This window comes from Galeopterus variegatus, unplaced genomic scaffold (assembly GCF_000696425.1).
Source record: "Galeopterus variegatus unplaced genomic scaffold, G_variegatus-3.0.2 Scaffold6293, whole genome shotgun sequence".
NCBI lineage: Eukaryota > Metazoa > Chordata > Mammalia > Dermoptera > Cynocephalidae > Galeopterus > Galeopterus variegatus.
Genome location: NW_007732404.1, coordinates 77,036 through 98,341, shown reverse-complemented (window position 1 = coordinate 98,341; position 21,306 = coordinate 77,036). Strand labels below are relative to the sequence as shown.

Genomic DNA, 21,306 nt, shown 5'->3' with positions numbered 1-21,306 from the left:
CCTTATTGCAAAAAGAACTCTTATAAATGCATTAGAAAAATCTGAGCAGAAATTTGGTGACGGACCTGAGCAGGCAAGTCACACACACCAAAGAAACACATGTGGTTAATACGTACATTCTAAGATGTTGTGGGCGGGGATCCCGGGTGTCAGGCTGGCTGTGTTGCTAGCCTGGATGTGTTAGCAGAATGTTTTTGAGGTTCATCCATGTCGTAGCATATATCATATTTCATTCCTTTTAATAGCAGAATAATGTTCCATTGTCGGGGGGTGGCTGTATTTATGACACATTTGTTTATCCATTTATCTGTTGATGGACGTTTGCGTTTGTCTACCTTTTAACTATGAATATACTTACTTCCACATGTATTTGTTTGAGTACCTGTTTTTAATTCTTTTGTTTATATACCACTTTTTTGTTGTGTTAATAGTTGGTTTGTTCAAATCAGAATCTAAACTAGATTGACACGTTTTATTTGATTCTTAAACTCTTTTAATTCACAGGGTCCTTCCCCTTTTTCTTTCTTTTTTTTCTTTCAATTTATTTGTTGAAAAAAATGGGTTAATTTGTCCTCTAAAGCTTTCTGCATTCTGGATTTTGCTGATTGCCTCCCCATGGTGTTATTTAACGTTTTCCCTTACCTCTGTATTTCCTATAAGATATAATTAGATCTAAAGACTTGATTTTTTTTCCCTTTTCTCTTTCTTTTCTTTTCTTTTTGAAGACTCCTTCTGGAGTGGTATTGTGCATTTCCATCAGGAGGCATATAATGTCCAGTTATCTCTTTTTTGTGTGACATTATGGCCATCGATGTTCTTGCCTAGATCGATTATTTCATCAGGAGGGTTACTGCTTTTTTAAAAAATAGAGTATTTTTTAAAGTAGTTTTATATTTGCAGCAAAATTAAGCAGCAAGTACAGAGTTCTCATATACCCGCCTCCCCACCACACGCACACTCAAGCCTTCCCCATCATCATTATCCCATGTCATGGTGTTACATTTATTACAAATGATGAACCAACATTGACACATCAATATAACCCGAAGTCCGTAGTTTACGTTAGTGTTCATTCCTGGTGTTTTATGTTCTATGGGTTTTGACAAATGTATAATGATATGTATTTGCCACTGTATCATCATATTGAATAGTTTCACTGCCCCCAAAATCCTTCCCTCTCCCCCCATCCCTAGAAATTAATGATCTTTTTACTGTTTCCATAGTTTTGCCTTTTCCAGAATGTCATATAGTTAGATTCATATAGTATGTAAATTTTTAAGATTGGCTTTTTTTTCACTTAGTAATACATTAAACTTCCTCCATGACTTTTTGTGGCTTGATTGGTCATTTTATTTTAGTGCTGAATAAAATTCCATTGTGTGAATGCACCATGGTTTATTTATGGTTATTACTTTTTAAAAACTTTTTTAAGGGCCGGCCAGGTGGTGCACTGCTACAGTGCGCCGCTTGGGAAGCGCGGTGGCGCTCCCGCCGAGGGTTCGGATCCCACGTACAGACCGGTTCCCGCTCACTGGCTGAGCGAGGTGTGGGAACAACACCGAGGGTTGCGATTCCGTTGCCGGTCCCGGTCCAGTACAGGCGCGACACTGAGGATTGCGATCCGTTGCTGGACACAAAAAAAGACAAAAAGGAAAAAAAAAAAAAACTTTTTAAAAAAGTCAATATATAATGTATATAACAGTAAAGTGCATTAAACTTGAGTATCTGAATACACAGCTATAAAACTACCACTGGATCAAGATATAGAGCATTTTATCACCCCAGAATATTCTATTATTAATTCAGTCAGTACCCCTGTTCCATCAAAGGTAACCGGTATTCTCACATCTGTCACCATAGATTAGTTTAGCTGTTCTTGATATTTGTACTTTTTGGTGTTCTGGCTTCTTTTGCTCAACATTATACCTGTGAAATTCATCCATGTCAATGTGTGTGTATCAGCAGTTGGTTCTTTTTTTATTACTGAGCAGTATTTCATTGTGAATATACCTCAGTATTCATTCAGTTATTGATGTACCTGTGGTTTATTTTCAGTTTAGGGAATAAAGCTGCTGTAAATGCTCATATACTTATATTTTAGTGGATATAATTTCTTATTTCTCTTGGGTATACACCTAGGTATAGAATTGCTGGCCATAGGTTGGCAAACATTTACTTTAGAAGATGTCACCAAAGAGTTTTCCAAAGTGAATGTACCAGGTTGCATTCCTACCAGCAGTATGTGAGGATTCCAATTGCTGTACCTCCTTGTCAAAACTTGGCATTGTTATTCTTTTTAATTTTAGCCATTTTTACTAAGTTAATGTTGCAAAGAATGCTAATCTGAATTTTCCTCATTGGCTTAACAGATGTGTGTACACAAAACATACCATTTCCACAGTTTGAGTCTAGCTCGATCAGAACTTATCTTTTGACATCTAATAGAGATCCCTGAGTAGAAAAATAAACAGGGTTTTCTCACTGTAAAATGCCCTGAAGAGTCTACCAAGTTAGGAGAAGATGAATGTAGGTTATAAAATAAGAGAAAGGCAACCCAAGACAATTGTGGAAGTTGCCCAGAAAATTGTGGACAAAGCAAATATCAAAGTTAATTCTAACCCAGCCCTTCTCCAGGGTTCTTAGAATACAGTTATTGCAATTAGCATACGACAGTGTTCTAAATGTGTAGAATTAATCTAGAGTTTGAGATGAGCAGTTTTTTTCTTTCTTCTCTTCCTCCTTCCTCTCCCCCTCATATTCTTCCCTACCTCCCACTCCCCCATCTTCTCCTTTTTTTGAGGGGGAGGGAGAAGACAGGAGAGGGATAGGGGACCAAAGGTTGGCAAGGTAAAGTCTCTACAGTCAAAGAGAAAGGAAGATGATTTCATGTGTCTCTGTCTTAGAAAAATTTTAACAGGGTTTAAATCCAAACTCTACCACTTATTTGACTGGAAATTTTCTTAATATCTTTGAGTCTCTGATTCATCACCTATAAAAAAGAGTTAATGTTTGCAGAGCTGATAGCCTCTATGTTGTATAGAGGCTTTACTATAGTGATTAAAAACACAGACTCTGGAGCCAAACTGCCTGAGTTCAAAATCTACCTCCATCTTTTGCCACCTATTTGACTTGGGCCTCAATTTCCTATCTGTAAAATGTAGTGCAATCTAATACCTATCTCATTGGATTTGGGGGAAATTGAATGGATTGCTATGAGTAAAGTGCTTGGAATATTTCTTGGCACATAGAAGTGCTATGTAAATATCACATATTATGAAGATTGAAGCTAATTTAAGTAAAGTGGCGTGCAGTCAGCCCTCAGTGGTGGTAGCAGTGCTATTAGTCATGGTAAGGGTCTATGCTGTGCCTGTCCTTTAATATTCTTTAGCTGACAGTACCAAACAATGATATCATTACTTATACCTATAAAAAGGCAATAATTAAAGATAAAGTCATTAAAGATTTTACGTACATTCTATGAAAGACACTTAACATTTATGTCATTCTTTGCCACTCTATACAAATGTCTTTGTCTTTTTCTATAGCAATGTAGTGAGCCGTATATGTATGTTCCTGTTTAGTCCTACATCGTGCAGCACACATTTGTCAGTTTACCATCTCTCTGACTTTTATGTCTCCCTCCTTGTCTTTTGCTTTCTGATTTTGCCCTTTACTAATGACATCTCTCTTTACTTCTATTCTCAATGGCTGTCTCCTCTCTGTTCTTTCCTATTTTCTCTTCCCTTCCTTTCTCTCCCTTGTCTGCCCATATTATAGGAAAAAAACAAATTGAGGATGGTTTTGTTTTGCTTTTACTTAATTCGTATATGTGGCAAATTTGTCTCTGAAAATTAAACTAAATTAAGTATCTTCTATTGTTGATTTTCGATTAATTTCTTTCCCCTCTGATTCATGGGATCTTTAGAGATCCAGTGAGGATTTTTTAAAAAAAAATGAATTCTCATTCCCAATGCAATGGAATCCAGTCATGGCAATTTGTAGCCATCTGGGCCCCAAACTGATCTCAGTAAGTTTAATAGGACAAACTTCTTATTTGAAGTTGTCCTTTGAGGATATCAGATGTAAAGTTATTTAATTCCATGTGCTACATCTTTAAGCAAAAAGACAACATGATTGGTTATTTTAGACATACTGCCTTAAATCAAAACCAAAAAAAAAAAAAAAAAGAATTGCAAATCTGTGTTTCTGTAAGTAAGCAAAATCTGAAGGTATTTCTTTTCGTGACAGCACTAAATCTATTCAGTACTTATTTTGTTATGTTTTAGAAGGAATTTTTTCTTATAAATCTAAAACTTGGTAAGAAATACAGAGGGCAAATAAATTCTCACCCACTGGTTATGTCACCTTTTTTGACCTTTGCAAGAGTAAGTGTTAGAGAAAATGAATCTTTTACTATCTTTAACAGTTTCCATGGGACTGTAGCCTATCTGATATTTATGTTTACATTTAGCTTGTCTTTTCTCATTGAACCATATCCTAAGACTTAACTGTATTTGTATTAACCCAAAAGGAATGTTTCACCACTAAAAGCAGTAGTCAGCTGAAACTGGCTCAACTCTGCACTTTAGGTTTGTATACCTTTCTCTTTGGTTATTAACGAGGGGCATCACTTCCGTAGCTATTAACTAAGTTGTCTACAGAATAAAAGATTACACACTTTGCCAGATAAATCTTGGTTATCTCTATACTTAGTGCTGTAGTACAGTTTATTATTGTAGTTCACAAGTTTTGAAAGCAGTATGTACAGGTCAACCCAGTACTACTTGTGAGTACTCTTGTGGGGCAGACAAGCAGCAAATAGCACTCCTGGGAAATGCTGACACACAGGATTCATTCTCAAGTATCTGACTAGGTGAATACCCAATATATTATACTTAATTATGCTAACCAAAGAGGGGTGGATAATTTCCTCTGTACAAATGTGTGTTTTCATTCTGTCCTTCTGGGCTCAATCCCTTGCCTTTGCTTGATTTAGCCTTGGTAGGAACTGAGTTTAAAGTTTCTGAGCATTCTAACATGTGGGCTAATCTGCCTTTCTATTAGGTTAGTTCTTAGCATTGAAGTCATTTTTGGTTCTTAAAAAATTATTATGGCTACTTCTGGTCAAGATGGCAGAATAGACAGTCCCCAGTGTTACTCTCTCCCACAAATCAATGAATTTATAACTATAAAAACGTAACATCTGTAGAGGATTCTTAAAGTAAATGTACTTCACAGGGCCTGGTTTTCCAAAGCCTTGTGGTTTCAAATATTGACCTTGCGGAGGACTGGAAATTTTCCTCAGGCTATAAAGTCTCTGGTATAAGATAAAGATTTGTGGCACAGCAAGGTTGCTGGCTCAAAGACAGACTAGTTACTGATTAATGTGTAAAGATACTGGAAGATTTCTGGAGGGAGAAGGAATGTTTGCTAAGATCAAGCTTTTGTTGGTGGATCACTTAATTGTCTAATGGAATGTCATCTGACTTGTTTCACTGGGAGTTACCAGCCTGCATTGTTAAACTGTAACCCCACCTATGTCTCTTCCTGTAATTTCCTGGTCTGGAAAATAAATGCAGGAAGAGAACCCCAATTTGGGGTTAATTTCCCAAGGAAGGGATGCCTCTTGCTTGAGGGTTCTGGGGAAGTTAACCACTTTGGGGCTTCTCACTGCTCAGAAGAGATGGACTTTGAGTAATCCTTTGTGGCTCCATCACCCAGGGGATGAGGGGTGACAAATCCGTGGGGGGCGAAGCAACACAAAGCAACAAACATCAGCCAAGCAGGGGCCGCTGGAACTCAAGTGAAGAAGAGAAGAGACCTATGGAACTCATGAAGGCAGGAGAAACCACGAAGAAAGAAAAAACTGCTCTCAGAGTTTTGGGCCGTGGCCGCTTTAATGCTGAAGCACATGGAGCAGGAGCAGCAGAAGCCACAGCCATGCCCTTTAGATGAAATTACTTGGAGGCAGCAGGGGAGAAGAGGACTTCGATGGCCCCCAGGACAGCAAAACCACTAACAGGGTTCCCGTGGACCCATGCAGAGGAGCCAGAATAGCTGAAAAAGGGGAGCCACTCAGAGGCCAGTGAGTCATCACAAGGGACCAGCGCACAGCCCGTCCCATGGGAAGTGTTTGGAGTATGGGTGGTGGGGGAGACGGGCCCACTGGGAGAACACTGGGACACAGCAAGGACAGCCAATCTGCCCCCCAGTCAGCGCAGGACCACTCAGAGAAGACTGGTCGGGCATGCAGAATTGCATGGGGTGCAGTTCCATGAAAAAACTCAGGCTCAGATCAGAGTTTCTACACAACCCAGGTGCACCGAGTATCTGGAGAGTCGGAAGTACCTATAAGGTCAACCATTAAACCCTGAGCTGCACAAAAAGCCTTCCCTAGGAAAAAAGCAGCAAAGCAGCAATTTACCTCAACTACAGGGCTCAAGTACTGGTCCCCACAGGAAGTTCCCCCGTGTTAGAAGCAAGCAAAGGACAAAAACTTAGTTCTGGGCCAGGCACACCACCAGTGCCTTGGGGCCCACCAGGGGACATGAGGCATGGAGCCAGGGTCAGGACCCCTGCCCACAACCACTCACACCATCAGCACCTTGGGGCCCCACCCAGGAACTCGAGGATTGGAGGCAAGGACTGGACCCCACTCCCACATACAGGCACACCACCAATGCCTGGGGGCCCGCCTGGGGACCTGGAGCTAGCAGCCAGGGACTGGACCCACTTCCCACAACCAGGCACACTGTGCCAGCACCTCAGAGCCTGCCCTGGGACCCGGGGCATGGATAAGGGGACCAAAACCCCCTCCCACAACTAGACACACTGCACCAGTGCCTCAGGTTGTGCCTAGGGACCCAGGGTAAGGAGCTGGGGACTGGACCCCCCTCCCACAACCAGGCACACCATGCCAGCACCTCGGGACCCACTCGGGGACCCTGGGTATGGAACCGGGGATCGGACATTCTCAACCAGGCACACTGCCAGCAACATGGAGCAAACCAAAAACATCTCCTCCATGTGTGTGGCCCACCATAGCCACCACGATAACCATGGCTGCGTGAAGGTGGCTAGATGCCACAACCACCATGCAGATGGTCCACCAGCCACTGGAGTGAGTTGACACAAGGAGAGTCGCTGGCAGAGATAAAGACAGGAGGAGGATGTCTGTCTCCACAGAGCCCATTTCATAGTGATAGAAGAGACATCTGCTCTATGATAGTATTGGGGGATCTGATCATGCCTCTCAGCATTGGACAGATCATTTGGGCAGCAAATCAACAGAGTAACCATTACTCTTTCAGAAGGAGAGAAGAAATCTAGGGTGATTAGAGGAGGGGAGGGGGAGAGGAAGGGGGATGGGGTGGGATTGGACAAGGAGCATAAAGAATAATTACGATTTGTAACAATATATATGCTAGTAATATTGATTTGATCAACATATCTCAGTGTTGAACCCCAAAAATATGTATAATCAATTTTGATTCAATAAAAATTTTAAAAATAAATAAATAAATAGACTTGTTAAATTAAAAAAAAATTATTACTGCTCAGGCATTCTGATATTTAGGACCTTGTAATGCCTTGCTACATGAGGTCTACCCTTCATTATATAGAAAGTAAACTTATTTAGTTCTCTAAACAAGCACTAATTTACTTCATGAGGAAGATCCTACTTCATAAATTATGGAGCACTATGCCAAAATAATTGTGTTTAAAATGTGATTAGAATGATTAATTTGTAATAAATTTTAAATAACTGGAAAATAGTCTGGGATTCAAAATACTCTTAATATTTCCTTTCTTCATTCTATTTGGGAACAATCAAGAATCTTTGCCATGCCATTACAACTTATATATAGTAATAGAAACTTTCAACCCCCTCAGAAATACAGTCACATTTTGATTACCTATAGTGAGGGAAGGGGGGATGAGGTTAGATACGGGAAGAAGGAAATAGCCTTATGGATATTATAAAGAGAGTAACACTGGCGGCTCCTGCTTTCTCCAGCAGGATAATGGAAAAAACACTGGAAGCTCTGTTGCGGTTCCAAAGATTACTCTCAGGTTCAGTGATTTGCTAGACCCAGAAATGCTGTTTATACTCATGGTTATGGTTTATTACAGTGAAAGGATACAAGTTAAAATCAAGAAAGTGAAAAAGCATATGGGATGGTGTCCAGGAGAAGCCAGATACAAGCTTCTATTTGTCCTCTTGCAGTGGAGTTGCCCAGGGATGGACTTAATCCTCCTATCAGTGATGTGTGACAACATGCCTGAAGTATTGCCAACCAAGAAAGCTCACTTGAGCCTTGGTGTCCAGGATTTCTTATTGGAGATTAGTCATGTAGGCCTGGAGTACTCACACAGCTGACCTTAGTTATTCAGTCTCCAGGTGCCCCTAGAGGTCAAGCTGATACAGTGTGGCCAAAGGCCCCAGGTGAACAAAAATAGGCATTCACCATAAATCACATTGTTATAGTAAACGATCTGGTGTGGCCCAAACTCTCAGGTATACGCAGGCAGTGTTATCAGTCAGAATATTTCAGGGGCTCAGAGGTTGTCTCCCCAGAGCCAGTCAACGGCCAGTCCTTTCTTTGGTATGTGCAGTATCTGAACACCCCAAGTCTGCTGAATTAAACCTTTGTTGAGCCAGAACTTGGGGACCTCAGGATCAAGAAGGTTTTGGCAAAATGGCTAAGGAGTGTGCTTACATGGGTGGATGTAACCAGAGGCTATCCTAGAAGTAAAGGAAAAAAGTAGCCTAAAAAGACAAAGCATTCCACGCTGGACTATATCCATGTATAGATAATTGTGAGTTTATTTAACAACCAATTTGAATTCATAGATGCTTGTTATTGGCCAGTCTCTGAGTAGTTACAGTTCTTACATGGTTCAGGTTAAATGAATGGAAAAAGAACTAGGCTATTTTCCATGTGCTTGTAGTAAGATATTTTAAAAGCCTGCTTGGTTCTTCTGTATGTCTCTTAGCTTTTCTGTGACCTTTTATTCATACCAATTACCAAAGAAGGCTGGTGAATCCTGTGAATCCTGTTAGTACAGGACCACTTCATAAGTAGGTTACCTGTAAATACTTTATGATCTCTTTCCCTAAGAGATTTCACCACTTTTGCCAGTATTTTTCTTGCCTAGTAAAGTTGTTCATCTGAAAGTAATGGTTGAATTAAAAAGTTTCAGAAAGCAAGGATGCATCTAAGGAGCTCTGTAGCTTTTATTCGTAAAATGAGAACAATGTTCAAATTGAACATGTTTTTTGGGGTAGAACAGTAGTTTCAAATCATAATTTTCTAGGACTAATAGACTTTTCTTAAACATCAGTAGGACAATTTTATGTGGCAACCCAATGTCTGTAGGGTGCTTGCTCTGCCTTAAAAAGAGACTGTAGGTGTAGGTCTGATAATATTCTTATGCAGTTAATTTTGTTTTTCTTGAAGTTTATTTTCTATTACTCTGTCCCCAGAAGAGAACTACCATTTTGGACTTGGGCTCTGCTCTTCTCTCCCTGCTTCCACAGCTACAAAATGCCCTGGGCAACTGTCTCTATACCATCTTAAGATTGACCCTTGGTATTTACTGTCCAATTCCCTGTACTGCTCAGGCTGCTTTTCATGACAGCATTTCTGATGCAAACCTTTGTCCTCGATGCAGATCTTTGTCCTTCAGCTCATGCAGAAAACCTGTTATATTATGTTAAAGAATCTAAATCTAAGGTAACTTAAATTACCATTTGGATAGTGGGATACATTTTTTCTCCTATTTTTGATCTGCTTTTATTTTCATAGTTTTCAGCCATGTGCATGTTATTTAAATAGAACAGTTTTGGCCTCTAAATTGAATTTACATTTATTACAGTGAATCCACACATGAAACCTGATATTTATGGCTGAAAAAATAAAACCAAACTAACCTTTACCCTTTCCTTCTGAAAAATCTCATTAGTCAAATGTTTTTGAACTTTAAGTAAAGATTCATTGTGATTTTTCAGAGGTATTTTTAATAGTTTAAGACTTTTCTTAACTATTATCTTTAATTTCTGAAATGCTTTCACATTATTTATCTTCTTTGCCTCTATAATCTAAAACATTGCTAAAATTACATTCTTACTCATTTGAAGTATATAGAATAAAAGTCTATATATTGTATATAGCCCCCAATACTTTATTTTCATTCTTACTATCATTAACATCTCACGTATCCTTGCGAAGTCTCTGGCGAGGCTTCTAATCCACTAGACCTTCTGCCAACAAGGATCAGGTTTGTGATTCACAGAAAGATGAGAGAAAAGTGAGAACTAAAAGGTGGTGATAGTAAAATCTAAACTTTACTATGAGTCAAATTGATTTATATCCCAATGTAGGTCAGCAAACACAAAGTGTAGATATGCCCTTCTAAGATTTCATATGCCCAAATGTGTTTTGCAGAAGATACAAGCAGAGGTAATCTAAGATATTAAAATTGAGGCACCGCTCAACCTCTAGCCACACACCTGATCTCTTTTACCTTCCATTATTTCCCCTTACCCTTATCACCTGTGTAACATACCATATATTTTTACATATTTATTCCATTTGTCATCTCTTTTACACACTAGAATGTAATTTCTGTGCAGACAGAGATTTTTGGGTCTGCTTTATTCACTGAGGCCTTCCCAGGGCCTGGAACAGGCCTCGCACTTGGCAGGTATTCAGTGCATATTTGTTAAGTGAATGAATCAATAAGCCCCCAGTGAACACATTCTCCTACCTAGACTCATATGTTTTCATTTTTTATGATTCCGTCATTTGCGGCTTTACGGTTCTTTTGTTTTCCTTTTCATTTCCACTCTGTATGTATTTCTTTCTCATCTAAGTTCAACTCTTTTTTTCCAAAATGTATTGTTAGATCAGGTCATCCAGTCTGAGTCTTCTCCCACCACACATCTTCTTTACTTTATATTTCTACTTTGTTTAAAATATGATAAAGTAAGGGCTGGAAACTTTATTTCTGTACTTGTATAAACACTTTACATATTATCATTGCTTTAGTAAATATGTACATTACTTTATGTGACAGCAATATTCTGAGGATCTCTTGTGTACATTTATGTACCTCAGTGATAATACCACTCGGCAAAATAGGCTTCAGACTTTATAAATATTAAATATATTAAACTTTGCTGGGCCGGCCCGGTGGCGCACTGCTACAGTGCGCCGCTTGGGAGCGCGGCGGCGCTCCCGCTGAGGGTTCGGATCCCATGTGGAGACCGGTTCCCGCTCACTGGCTGAGCGCAGTGCGGACGCAACACTGAGGGTTGCGATCCCGTTGCCGGTCCCCGGTATGGGCGCAACACCAAGGGTTGCGATCCCGTTACCAGTCAGTAAAAAAAAGACAAAAAGGAAAAACAAACAAACAAACAAAAAAAAAAAACTTTGCTGTTTCATATTTTCCTTTTACGATGATAGCTTTTAGGAATCAATGTAATGTTAAAATGAAATACTAAGTTTAATCCTATGATAAATTCAATACTTGCACAGTTTTAAATATTTTATCCTCTGAACTTAGGTACAAGTTATGGAAGAGAAATTAAAAGCAGCTAATATTCAAACCAGTGAATCAGAGACGAGGTTATATAAAAAATGTCAAGATCTGGAGTCTCTAATACAGGAAAAAGATGACATCATTCAAAACTTGGAACTGCAACTAGAAGAGCAGGTTAGGAAAATTTGATCATCAAAGAGTTCTAAGTGTACTTAGTTTATTTTAAATTTTTATTAGGAAGAAATTGTATTTGGGTAATTTACTTAAATGGTCATTTAACATCATTTAAATATGACCACTATTATATTGTTTTTTAAATATGTTGATTGTTTATTTTCAGCATTTTTTTTTCCATTTCTCTGGGGATTGGGGTTTCTTTAGGTCAGTGGTTTTTCAGATTTCCATCCCCACCCCCACCCCTGCCCTTAACCATTGTGATTTATATGATATTCACATTCTCAGTACTTTTGTGACCATAACCAGAAAGGCTGATAAATGTGAGCTACTGTTTCTCAATGTTTATTTTTCTGGATCTTTAAAAACTGTTTGGGGGCCGGCCCAGTGGCGCACTCGGTAGAGTGCGGCGCTTGGGAGCACGGCTGCGCTCCCGGCAAGGGTTCGGATCCCATATAGAGACCAGTCCGCTCACTGGTTGAGCGTGGTGCGGGCACGACACTGAGGGTTGCAATCCTGTTGCCAGTCATGAAAAAAGACAAAAAGGAAAAAAAAAAAAAACTGTTTGATGAGAAAAAAGCCATGGCCCTGAGGAGATTCTTATTCTCCCTAACGTGGTTGACCCCTATTCTACTGTTCTAAACCACAGACCATTTCCACAAATAGTTTATCTTGTTTATAAATTCAATGGGTTGATTTCAGTATATGACCTTTTAGGGAAAGAGAATAGAAGTTGTTAAAACTAGCAATACTTGCATATGCCTTCATAGTTTATTATTGTACCTGCAGGATAATTTCTCTCTTTTTAAAATCTATTTGGTAATTTTAATGTAGATTTATTAACTTGGAAGCAGGTTTTAAGTGGATTTGCCTTGTATATTTATGATGTAACAGTTCCAGACCATTGTGTTTATGTTTGAACTAAACCAAATACTAATGTTATTTCAGAAACAAATAAGAATACAGGAAGCTAAAATAATAGAAGAGAAAGCAGCTAAGATCAAAGAATGGGTAACAGTGAAGTTAAATGAGGTATTTATTGCTATATTTTCTCCTTTTTTTTACCTTATACTTTTGAGTAGGTAAGGCATCACAATATGTGATCATTCCAAGTAAAACAAAAAATTGTGATTGGTTTGTGTGGTGCTGCTGTCTTTTGGTAAACTTGGGATAGGTAGCTTTCATTTGAATATCCACTGTATTTCTAAAATTAAAAATATTGGTAGACTCATGATGATCAGTGTAAATAGCCTCTTTCTAATTGCTTAATTTTAGTTCTAATTAGTTAATTTTAAATAATTATAGAACATATGTATATATTTCATAAAATTAACATATTTGGTATCTGAAAAGGATACATTATTTAGCTTATATGGAAGATTAAATGCTGAAATAGTTTGGTTTAAAATAATTTAACAGTGGAATAGGCATGGGGGTGAACATTTAAATCTCTTAGTTCTGGAAAAAATGGATATTGATGCCATAACAATCTAGGTTGAAAGCCTGTGCCAATAAATTCATTTGATATTTGCTCATCATTTCCTTTGTATTTTGCTTACATTTTGAGTAAGTTAGATACTAACATTTCTAAATATGATAATTTATTAATACATTTTAGAAATGTTATCTCTATATAAAGAATACTATTATGTTCTCTTAGCTGGAATTGGAGAATCAGAATCTTCGTTTGATCAACCAAAACCAAACTGAAGAGATAAGAACAATACAGTCAAAACTACAAGGTAAGAATACTTTCTTTTTAAAATTTTTTATTTCAGTTTATCAATACACAATGTAATTGATTTTCATGTCCCTTTACCAATTCCTCTTTTTCCGCCCTTCCTCTCCTCCCCCCCAATCAACATCATATCTGTTCACTTGTCTTAACAAGTTCAAGGAAGTGTTGTGATTGTTGTGTCTTCTCCCCCACAACCCCCCATTTATTTGTTTGTATATTAATTTATTTATTTTTATTAGCTCCCACAAATATGTGAGAACATGTGGTATTTCTCTTTCTGTGCCTCACTTAATATAATTTTCTCTAAGTCCATCCATGTTGCTGCAGATGGCAGTATTTCATTTTTTTTTAATAGCAGAGTAGTATTCTATTGTGTAGATATACCACATTTTTCTTATCCACTCATGTGATGATGGGCATTTAGGATGGTTCCAACTCTTGGCTATTGTAAATAGCACTGCAGTAAACATTGGAGTACAGGTATCCCTTCAACATGATGATTTCCATTCCTCTGGATATATTCCCAGCAGTGGAATAGCTGGGTCATGTGGTAGATTTATCCATAATTGTTTGAGGAATCTCCATGCTGCACCATTTTGCAGTCCCACCAACAGTGTAGGAGGGTTCCTTTTTCTCCACATCCTTGTCAGCATTTATTATTCTCAGTCTTTTGGATATTAGCCGTCCTAACTGGAGTGAGATGGTATCTCAAAGTGGTTTTGATTTGCATTTCGCAAATGCTGAGTGATGCTAATCATTTTTTCATGTGTCTTTTGGCCATTCATATATCTTCTTTTGAGAAATGCCTATTCAGCTCTTTTGCCCATTTTTTAATTGGGTTACTTGTTTTTTTGCTGTTAAGTTGTTTGAGTTCCTTGTATATTCTTCAGGTAGCTTAGCTGGATTTATTTGGCTATGTAAAATTTTAGTATTTTTTTGCTGGTGTTTTAAAGACACAATTATGAATATCGCACAAGCAGTTATTGTGAATGTTGGGCCTGAAAGTAGAAGGTAAGAAGAGATAGGACTGATGATGTGTAGGTCTACCAAAGTGGTCACCACATAGGTCAGAAAACAAAACCAGATATTAATTTTGCTTCTCTCTATTCTAAAAGTTTTGTCCTACTTTTAGAACTATAGTCCCAGAGAGTCCAACTTGCTAAAAGTAGTATATGTTAACATTAGCCCAAGAAGTAGGGATCATGGGCAAAGGGTACCAGTCTCTAATGGTGATGGCATTTTGGTCCTTCTAAGCAATGCTGTGCTACATCTCCTTGTTTCCTTGAAAGAATGCCAGAAGACATACTGAGCCAGATAGTGCATTAGAAGTATTTGTATTAGAGAAGCATGTACCCCTGAAGTCCAAGAAGACTTGAACTTTGACCTCAGAGAGAAAATAGACCCTTTTAGTGGAGATCAGGGAGTCACAGATATGATACAATTGTAGCAGCACTGAGGAATTTGGAGGAGGCTCCTTGGCTTCACACAAATTGAACGAGTCACTGAACTTGACATTCTCTGAGAGCAGCTCTATGACATTACTATGGGCTCTTAGATGCCTGAGCTGGTGGTTAGTTGGATGCGAATGTCACAACTCAGATAGTTTACTCATGGGTCACCAATGTTCTAATCCTTTCCCCATTTGGGTCTTCTGGATTAGGATTCAAATCCTGCCAAGCAGAAATACCCATTGATAATCCACTGATAAACTCAAGAATATCAGGAGTGAAATTGGCCTATTTAAAAAGAAATGTACCTCCAGAGTTCTTTATAACTTTTGGCTTCGTGTAAATATCAAGTCAAAGGGAATATTTGCCATTCTTAAGATAATTCACAAAAGTATTTTATAAGCTCTTAAGTCACTTTTCATAATGTAAAAGTTGGTAATATTGTTAGACTGCATATTTAGTCTTTAAACTATAGATCAGCACTTTTTAGTAGAACTTTCTGCAGTGAGGGCAATATTCTCTGTCTGTGCTGCCCAATATGATGGCTATTATTAGCCATATGTGACTATTGAGCAGTGGAATTGAATTTTAAATTTTATTTAATTTGAATTGATTTAAATTTAAATAGTCGTTTGTTGCTAGGGGCTACTACACTGGACAGCACAGCTGGATATTCATGAATAACCTATAGAAGATAATACTAATCTGAATGTTTAATTTCAGGTATATTTACTTGAAGAAAGAAAGTCATTTATGTTATTTTCTATTTTTGCTTTGTATCACGGTTTTTAACAGTGATTGGAATTCTTACATCCTGAATGTTTTGAGCAGAATCTTATTATATGAATAAATTCTTTGCATTTTCCAATGCACAAGGTTATGTTCTTTCTTTTCAACTCCAAAGCCTGCAAGGAGGTGGTATAACTATCATTTGATAGAGATTTACTTAGTATTCTGTTTGGGTGATAGCCACTCAAGTACACGTTGAGTTGAAGAGAAGGTGAGTCTAGCAGAGTGTTATGTGTAGCTAGCTTATGCTTATTAGATCCATGCCAAGTATAGAGGTGTTCAAACTTTTGTTTAGCAAAGGAACCCCCCCCACCTTTTTTAAAAACAAAATAAGGTTTTCTGTAAAATCTCAACAGATAAGTCAGGTAAAAGCAGTGTTGGTGATGGGTCCCGAGTTCTGCGGACTTGGCCTCACCCTGCAGACAGGCCTTTTCTTGCACCATTTGGGACACTTCCCCAAAGCCATGGGGTTTCACAGAATACATTGGAAAATACTGGTATGGTAGGAAGAACATGGGCTTTGAAGTAACCTTTAATGCTCTCCTACTTAGTAACTGTGTTATAACTTCAGAAAGTTTTTTTATGTTAGTAAAATCATTATTGTAGTAGTTCCTTACTGGTCTCATGGGAGATTGTATTGAACTGTTGATTATAGGGCATATGGAAACATTTTGTCTACATGTTAATGTTTATTGCTAATACTAATAAGCATGTTAATACATATTGCTATCATTTCCTCCACCCATATAATGAAAAATAGAAACTCCCATAGTTAATCTGGGTTTCCATATTTAGAATTACAGTTTCAGATCTTTGTGACCTTCACCCTTGTTGAAATAGATTAGATTTACTAAGCCCACTCTCAGCAGCCTGTTATTTTCCCTGATACTCTTAGCCTGCAATTCTAGTCTTCATTGGCAGCCCCTTGGGACTTATAGAGTAAGAGGTATTGATCCTTGGAAACTAGGCTTGGACTAGAGAAGAATAGATATAATATATGGAGATATAATGTAGTACTTAAAAAATAAATATGTGTATATATAATTATTACAATATTATTGTGAATTAGTTCTGTGAGAGACCATCAATATGAAAATATTACAAGATACATGTGAAGGAATATACTATATAAAAATATTTTTCTTATACTCTACTCAATTATCAGTTGCTATTTAATTTAACCCTGTGATGCTCTCCTATAGTTAAGAATTTAATTTCTTTGGAAACTTTTCTTACTGGGATCTCCATACTTTTGATCTTACAAGCAGCAGTGTTAAAATACAGATGAATTAAACCCATGATTGGGTGCTGGGCTAGTCACTCCACTAGCTATCTAAATTCTCTATCCCTCAGCCCACCTTTTTTTTTCTCTAAATAAGTGATTAAGGCTGTCCATATTGTGGTCACCATAGACCAAGCCCCGCCCCCCATCTGCTTTCTTCTCATTACTGAAAACTAAGATAACAAAAGGCATTAACATGACCATGTGATATTTGTCCCAATGATGATCTAAACTTCCTTTGATTGTTTCGGCAACCAAGACCTCAATCCCTTGTTCCTCACAGTTAGTGGCATTACTGCACAAATTTTACCAATACTTAACTGATATTTACTAATACTTGACCTCACAAGAAGCTGTAACTTTCTAGCTATTTATAATCTGTATTTTGTTTATGGTTTTTTTTTTGTTTTTGTTTGAGAACTAACTACACTTAAAAGGATTGTATATTTTTCATTCTGCAGTTAAAAAATATTTTGAACATTCAAAATACATAAAACGTTTTATTTTATTTTTTTATTTTTTTATTTTTTTTTCCTTTTTTTGTCTTTTTTCGTGACCGGCAACGGATCGCAACGCTCAGTGTCGCGCCCGTACCGGACCGGTACCGGACCGGGACCGGCAACGGGATCGCAACCCTCGGTGTTGTGCCCGCACCTCACTCAGCCAGTGAGCGGCCGGTCTGTATGTGGGATCTAAACACTCGGCGGGAGCGCCGCCACGCTCCCAAGCGGCGCACTGTAGCAGTGCACCACTGGGCCGGCCCAAAACATTTTAAACATAGGCATGTAATGCTTGACATTGGGGGTTCCATGTTATTATATGGAAATAAAAAGTGAACTTCAGTTCACTTTTTCTGGTATGAAGAATGATTTGTTCAAGGTTTTGTATGCTTTGGTTCTAAATTTAAGAAACTGCTTTGAAAAATTCCAATCTTAATTTTGATTAATGAACTTGCAGAAGTTCAAGGGAAGAAGTCATCCACTGTCTCTACCCCAAAGCTTTCAGAAGGCCAGCGCCTGAGCAGTTTGACCTTTGGGTGCTTTTTATCCCGAGCAAGGACTCCTCCTCAAGTAGTAAAATCTGAGGAAATGAGCAAGATATCATCTAAAGAATCTGACTTCACTGAAGGAAAACATATAGAAGGTATTTATGGACTGTAGGAATTTACTTTGGGATTTTTTAAAAAGGAAACATCATTTGCTAAGATTAATCTAAATATAGTTTAATTTTCCTTATTTGTTTCCTGACAACTTCATGTTTTATGATAATATTTCTAAATAGCAATATATCATTTAACTTTGTATATATAGTTATTTTGTGTTTTCTGAGAGTCTTTGCCAATGACAGATAAGAGAAACTGATTTTTCCTTAATATGTTTCCTGCATTAGATGGAAGTGATGTTTAAAGTTAAAAAGTTTACAGTCCTACCTATGAAGTACTTATTTCAGCTGAGTTTCAGTTTAGAACTGTGAATTTTCTATCCATTATTTATTTAAAATATAAAAAGTACCTAATGATTATTATGGCCCATTAGGTACTTTTTATATTTTAAATAAATAATTATACAGTGTATATTGACAAAATAAAAATTTTAAAAATAAAAAAAAAATAAAAATAAAAAAAAAAAACAAATAAATAAGTGAAAGAAATGCCTACTGCAAACCCAATCACCAAAAAAAAAAAAAAATCACCAAAATGACATGGCTTCACTTGCTACTGGATTTGGCCTTAGCAGAGAAGGCAGATTTATAAAAAAAAATAAAAAAATAAAAAAATAAAAAAAATAAAAATAAAAAGTACCTAATATTAAACATGAAATTTTATGTAGCATAGCAAACTTATAAAGGAAAGAACACTGAAGGACAATTCAGTAACTGCTTCGATTTTTCCCTTTATTGCTTCAAAGAGGAAAATATTTGCCTAGATGTTTGTACCCTTATCCTGTGTGCATATTTCTATTCTTCTTCTTTTAGTCTTAAAGCCCCTTTAAATTTTGCCTTGCTGTGCAGCTGGCTCCTGGCTTTGCCACCTCCAGTAAGTCTCTTTTGTTGACTTTCCCCAAATGTTTTAGGGAGGCTTGAGTTTGCATTTTCTCTACTTTCAGTGCCAGCTTCCTTCCTCCAGAGGAGGAAAATTATAGCCCTAGGGGCTGTCTCTGTGTTTGGTTATGAAATTCTGAAAACTGCATAATGTTTTTCCAGTCGGAAGGCACCTTTGCTACTTGCTTTCATGCCCTTACTTGCATTTCTTTTCTTTTATGAGAAGCCATTTTCATTTCCTTCCCACTTTCTAACAGTCAGTCTAGTACAGCTGAGGTTGCCTGTGCTGAAGCTCTCGCTCACTTGCACATTTAACGAAGTGCCTGCTACCAAATTTTAGAGTCCATTTGATCAGCCTCTAGTTTCTTAATGATGAAGGCCATATCTATGTTTTCATGTTTTCAAGATTTCTTTTCTACTCTTCAATCTAAAGTTTTAATTCACTTTTTATGGTGCCAATGGTTCATTCTATTAATTATGTTATAAATAAAAATAAGCTACATCTGAAGACATTTTTAAAGAGTGTTATTCTTATTATAAAAACACATTTCGTAGTTATGATTAAACCAGAAGTAGAGCAAGGAAAGCTTTTCTCTATGTTTTCTTCATGGTTTTGCATATTCAAGTATCAAAACTTGGGTACAAAGTTTGTTGCTTAAACTATAGCTTTGTGTTTATTATGCTTAAATTTACTTTATGATAATTTTGAAATCTGGCTGAAAGAGGGTTGTCATTTTCTTTGCCTCTAAAATACAATTGATAGTTTTCATTTTTTTGGTGGCTGCTTTCTTTGATGAAATGTTGTCCTATTTCACATTTTGCTTCTTTTATCTCTCTTTAGACTGTTGTCATTTTTTCCCCAACATGTTTCTTTGTAAAAAGCAGTGTCATTTGGATACTATTATATTGAAGTATTAGGGCTCTGTTTTATATAAAGCTTATGATTTCAAACTTGTGTTTAAAAAAGACATAAAAGTAACAAATTATAATATAAATTAACTTTATTCATACGAAATTGCCATTTTCTACCGTGTAGTTCCATAGAGCTAAATGTACAAAAAAGATTATATTATTAAAAGCAACATGCTGATATGGTATATCCTTTTCTAGAAATGGAAATTCCAGAAAAGTCTGTTGATGACCAAGATCAAGAAAACAACAGAGGCCAGAGAACATGGCATCACACCCCTTGTGGCTCAGAACAGAACCAGAAAACAAGAACAAGCTTTGCAGCAGGTGGTGGCATATCCCAGAATTCTGCGGCTCCAGCGAGTGACTGGAGCTCTGATGAGGAAGACAGCAGCAAAGGAAGACCCAAGTCCAGGTGCACGTCCACCCTTTCCAGTCACACATCGGAGGAGGGGGTCCAGTGTAGCAGAATGGGCAGTGAAACGTATCTAACAGCATCTGATGACAGCAGTTCTGTATTTGAAGAAGAGACTTTTGGCATAAAGAGACCAGAACACAAGAAGCTGTACTCTTGGCAACAGGAGGCACAGTGGAAAGCTCAGAATAATCTTCTCGGAAAGGGAAATTCTGAATCAAGTAAAAAGGAGCAAGATAGTTCCTCGGATGAACTGAATAAAAAATTTCAGTCTCAGAGACTGGATTACTCATCTTCATCAAGTGAGGCAAACACCCCAAGCCCTATTTTGACCCCAGCTTTAACTCCAAAGCATCCTAACTCACTCCCTGGAAAAGGAACACAATTAGTGCCTTCATCGAACCTGCCACCCCCAAAGTTGAGGATTCCTAATGTTTTCAGTATAAGTGTAGCCCTTGCCAAAAGGCACTTGAGCCAGCCACAGTTAAGTTCCGACAGGATGTTTGGTACAAACAGAAATGCTATAAGCATGATCCGACCACTGAGACCGCAGGAAACTGATCTTGATCTAGTTGATGGGGACAGTACAGAAATTTTAGAGAATATGGACACAAGTTGTGATGATGGATTATTTTCCTGCGACTCCCTGGAATCTCCATATGCAGATGACCAGGAAACCTGTGAGTTGACAAGGAAGGCAGCATGCGGCAAGCCTCCAACTCCTCCCCTGCACCGCTTTCCCTCCTGGGTAATTATATTGCTGTGTGCAACGTGTACACAGTAGCTTTTTCTCAGCACTCATTTTCAGGTTTTACTTTACTTCTTTTCCTGTTTCTTGCGGCAAGCCTCCAACTCCTCCCCTGCACCGCTTTCCCTCCTGGGTAATTATATTGCTGTGTGCAACACGTACACAGTAGCTTTTTCTCAGCACTCATTTTCAGGTTTTACTTTACTTCTTTTCCTGTTT

The 21,306-nt window shown here is 37.8% G+C and overlaps 1 protein-coding gene across 1 annotated transcript in view; it reads left to right on the top strand.

The window, feature by feature from the left end:
• The window catches only part of LOC103606103 (pleckstrin homology domain-containing family H member 2-like), a 23,260-nt gene extending 2,137 nt beyond the window's left edge, over positions 1–21,123 (top strand). The window contains exons 3-7 of the mRNA XM_008590696.1: positions 11,569–11,718; positions 12,667–12,750; positions 13,379–13,460; positions 17,933–18,118; positions 20,126–21,123. Coding sequence (XP_008588918.1) covers positions 11,569–11,718; positions 12,667–12,750; positions 13,379–13,460; positions 17,933–18,118; positions 20,126–21,123 — 1,500 coding nt within the window. The remainder of the gene's footprint in view (positions 1–11,568; positions 11,719–12,666; positions 12,751–13,378; positions 13,461–17,932; positions 18,119–20,125) is intronic.
• Positions 21,124–21,306: the final 183 nt, after the last annotated feature.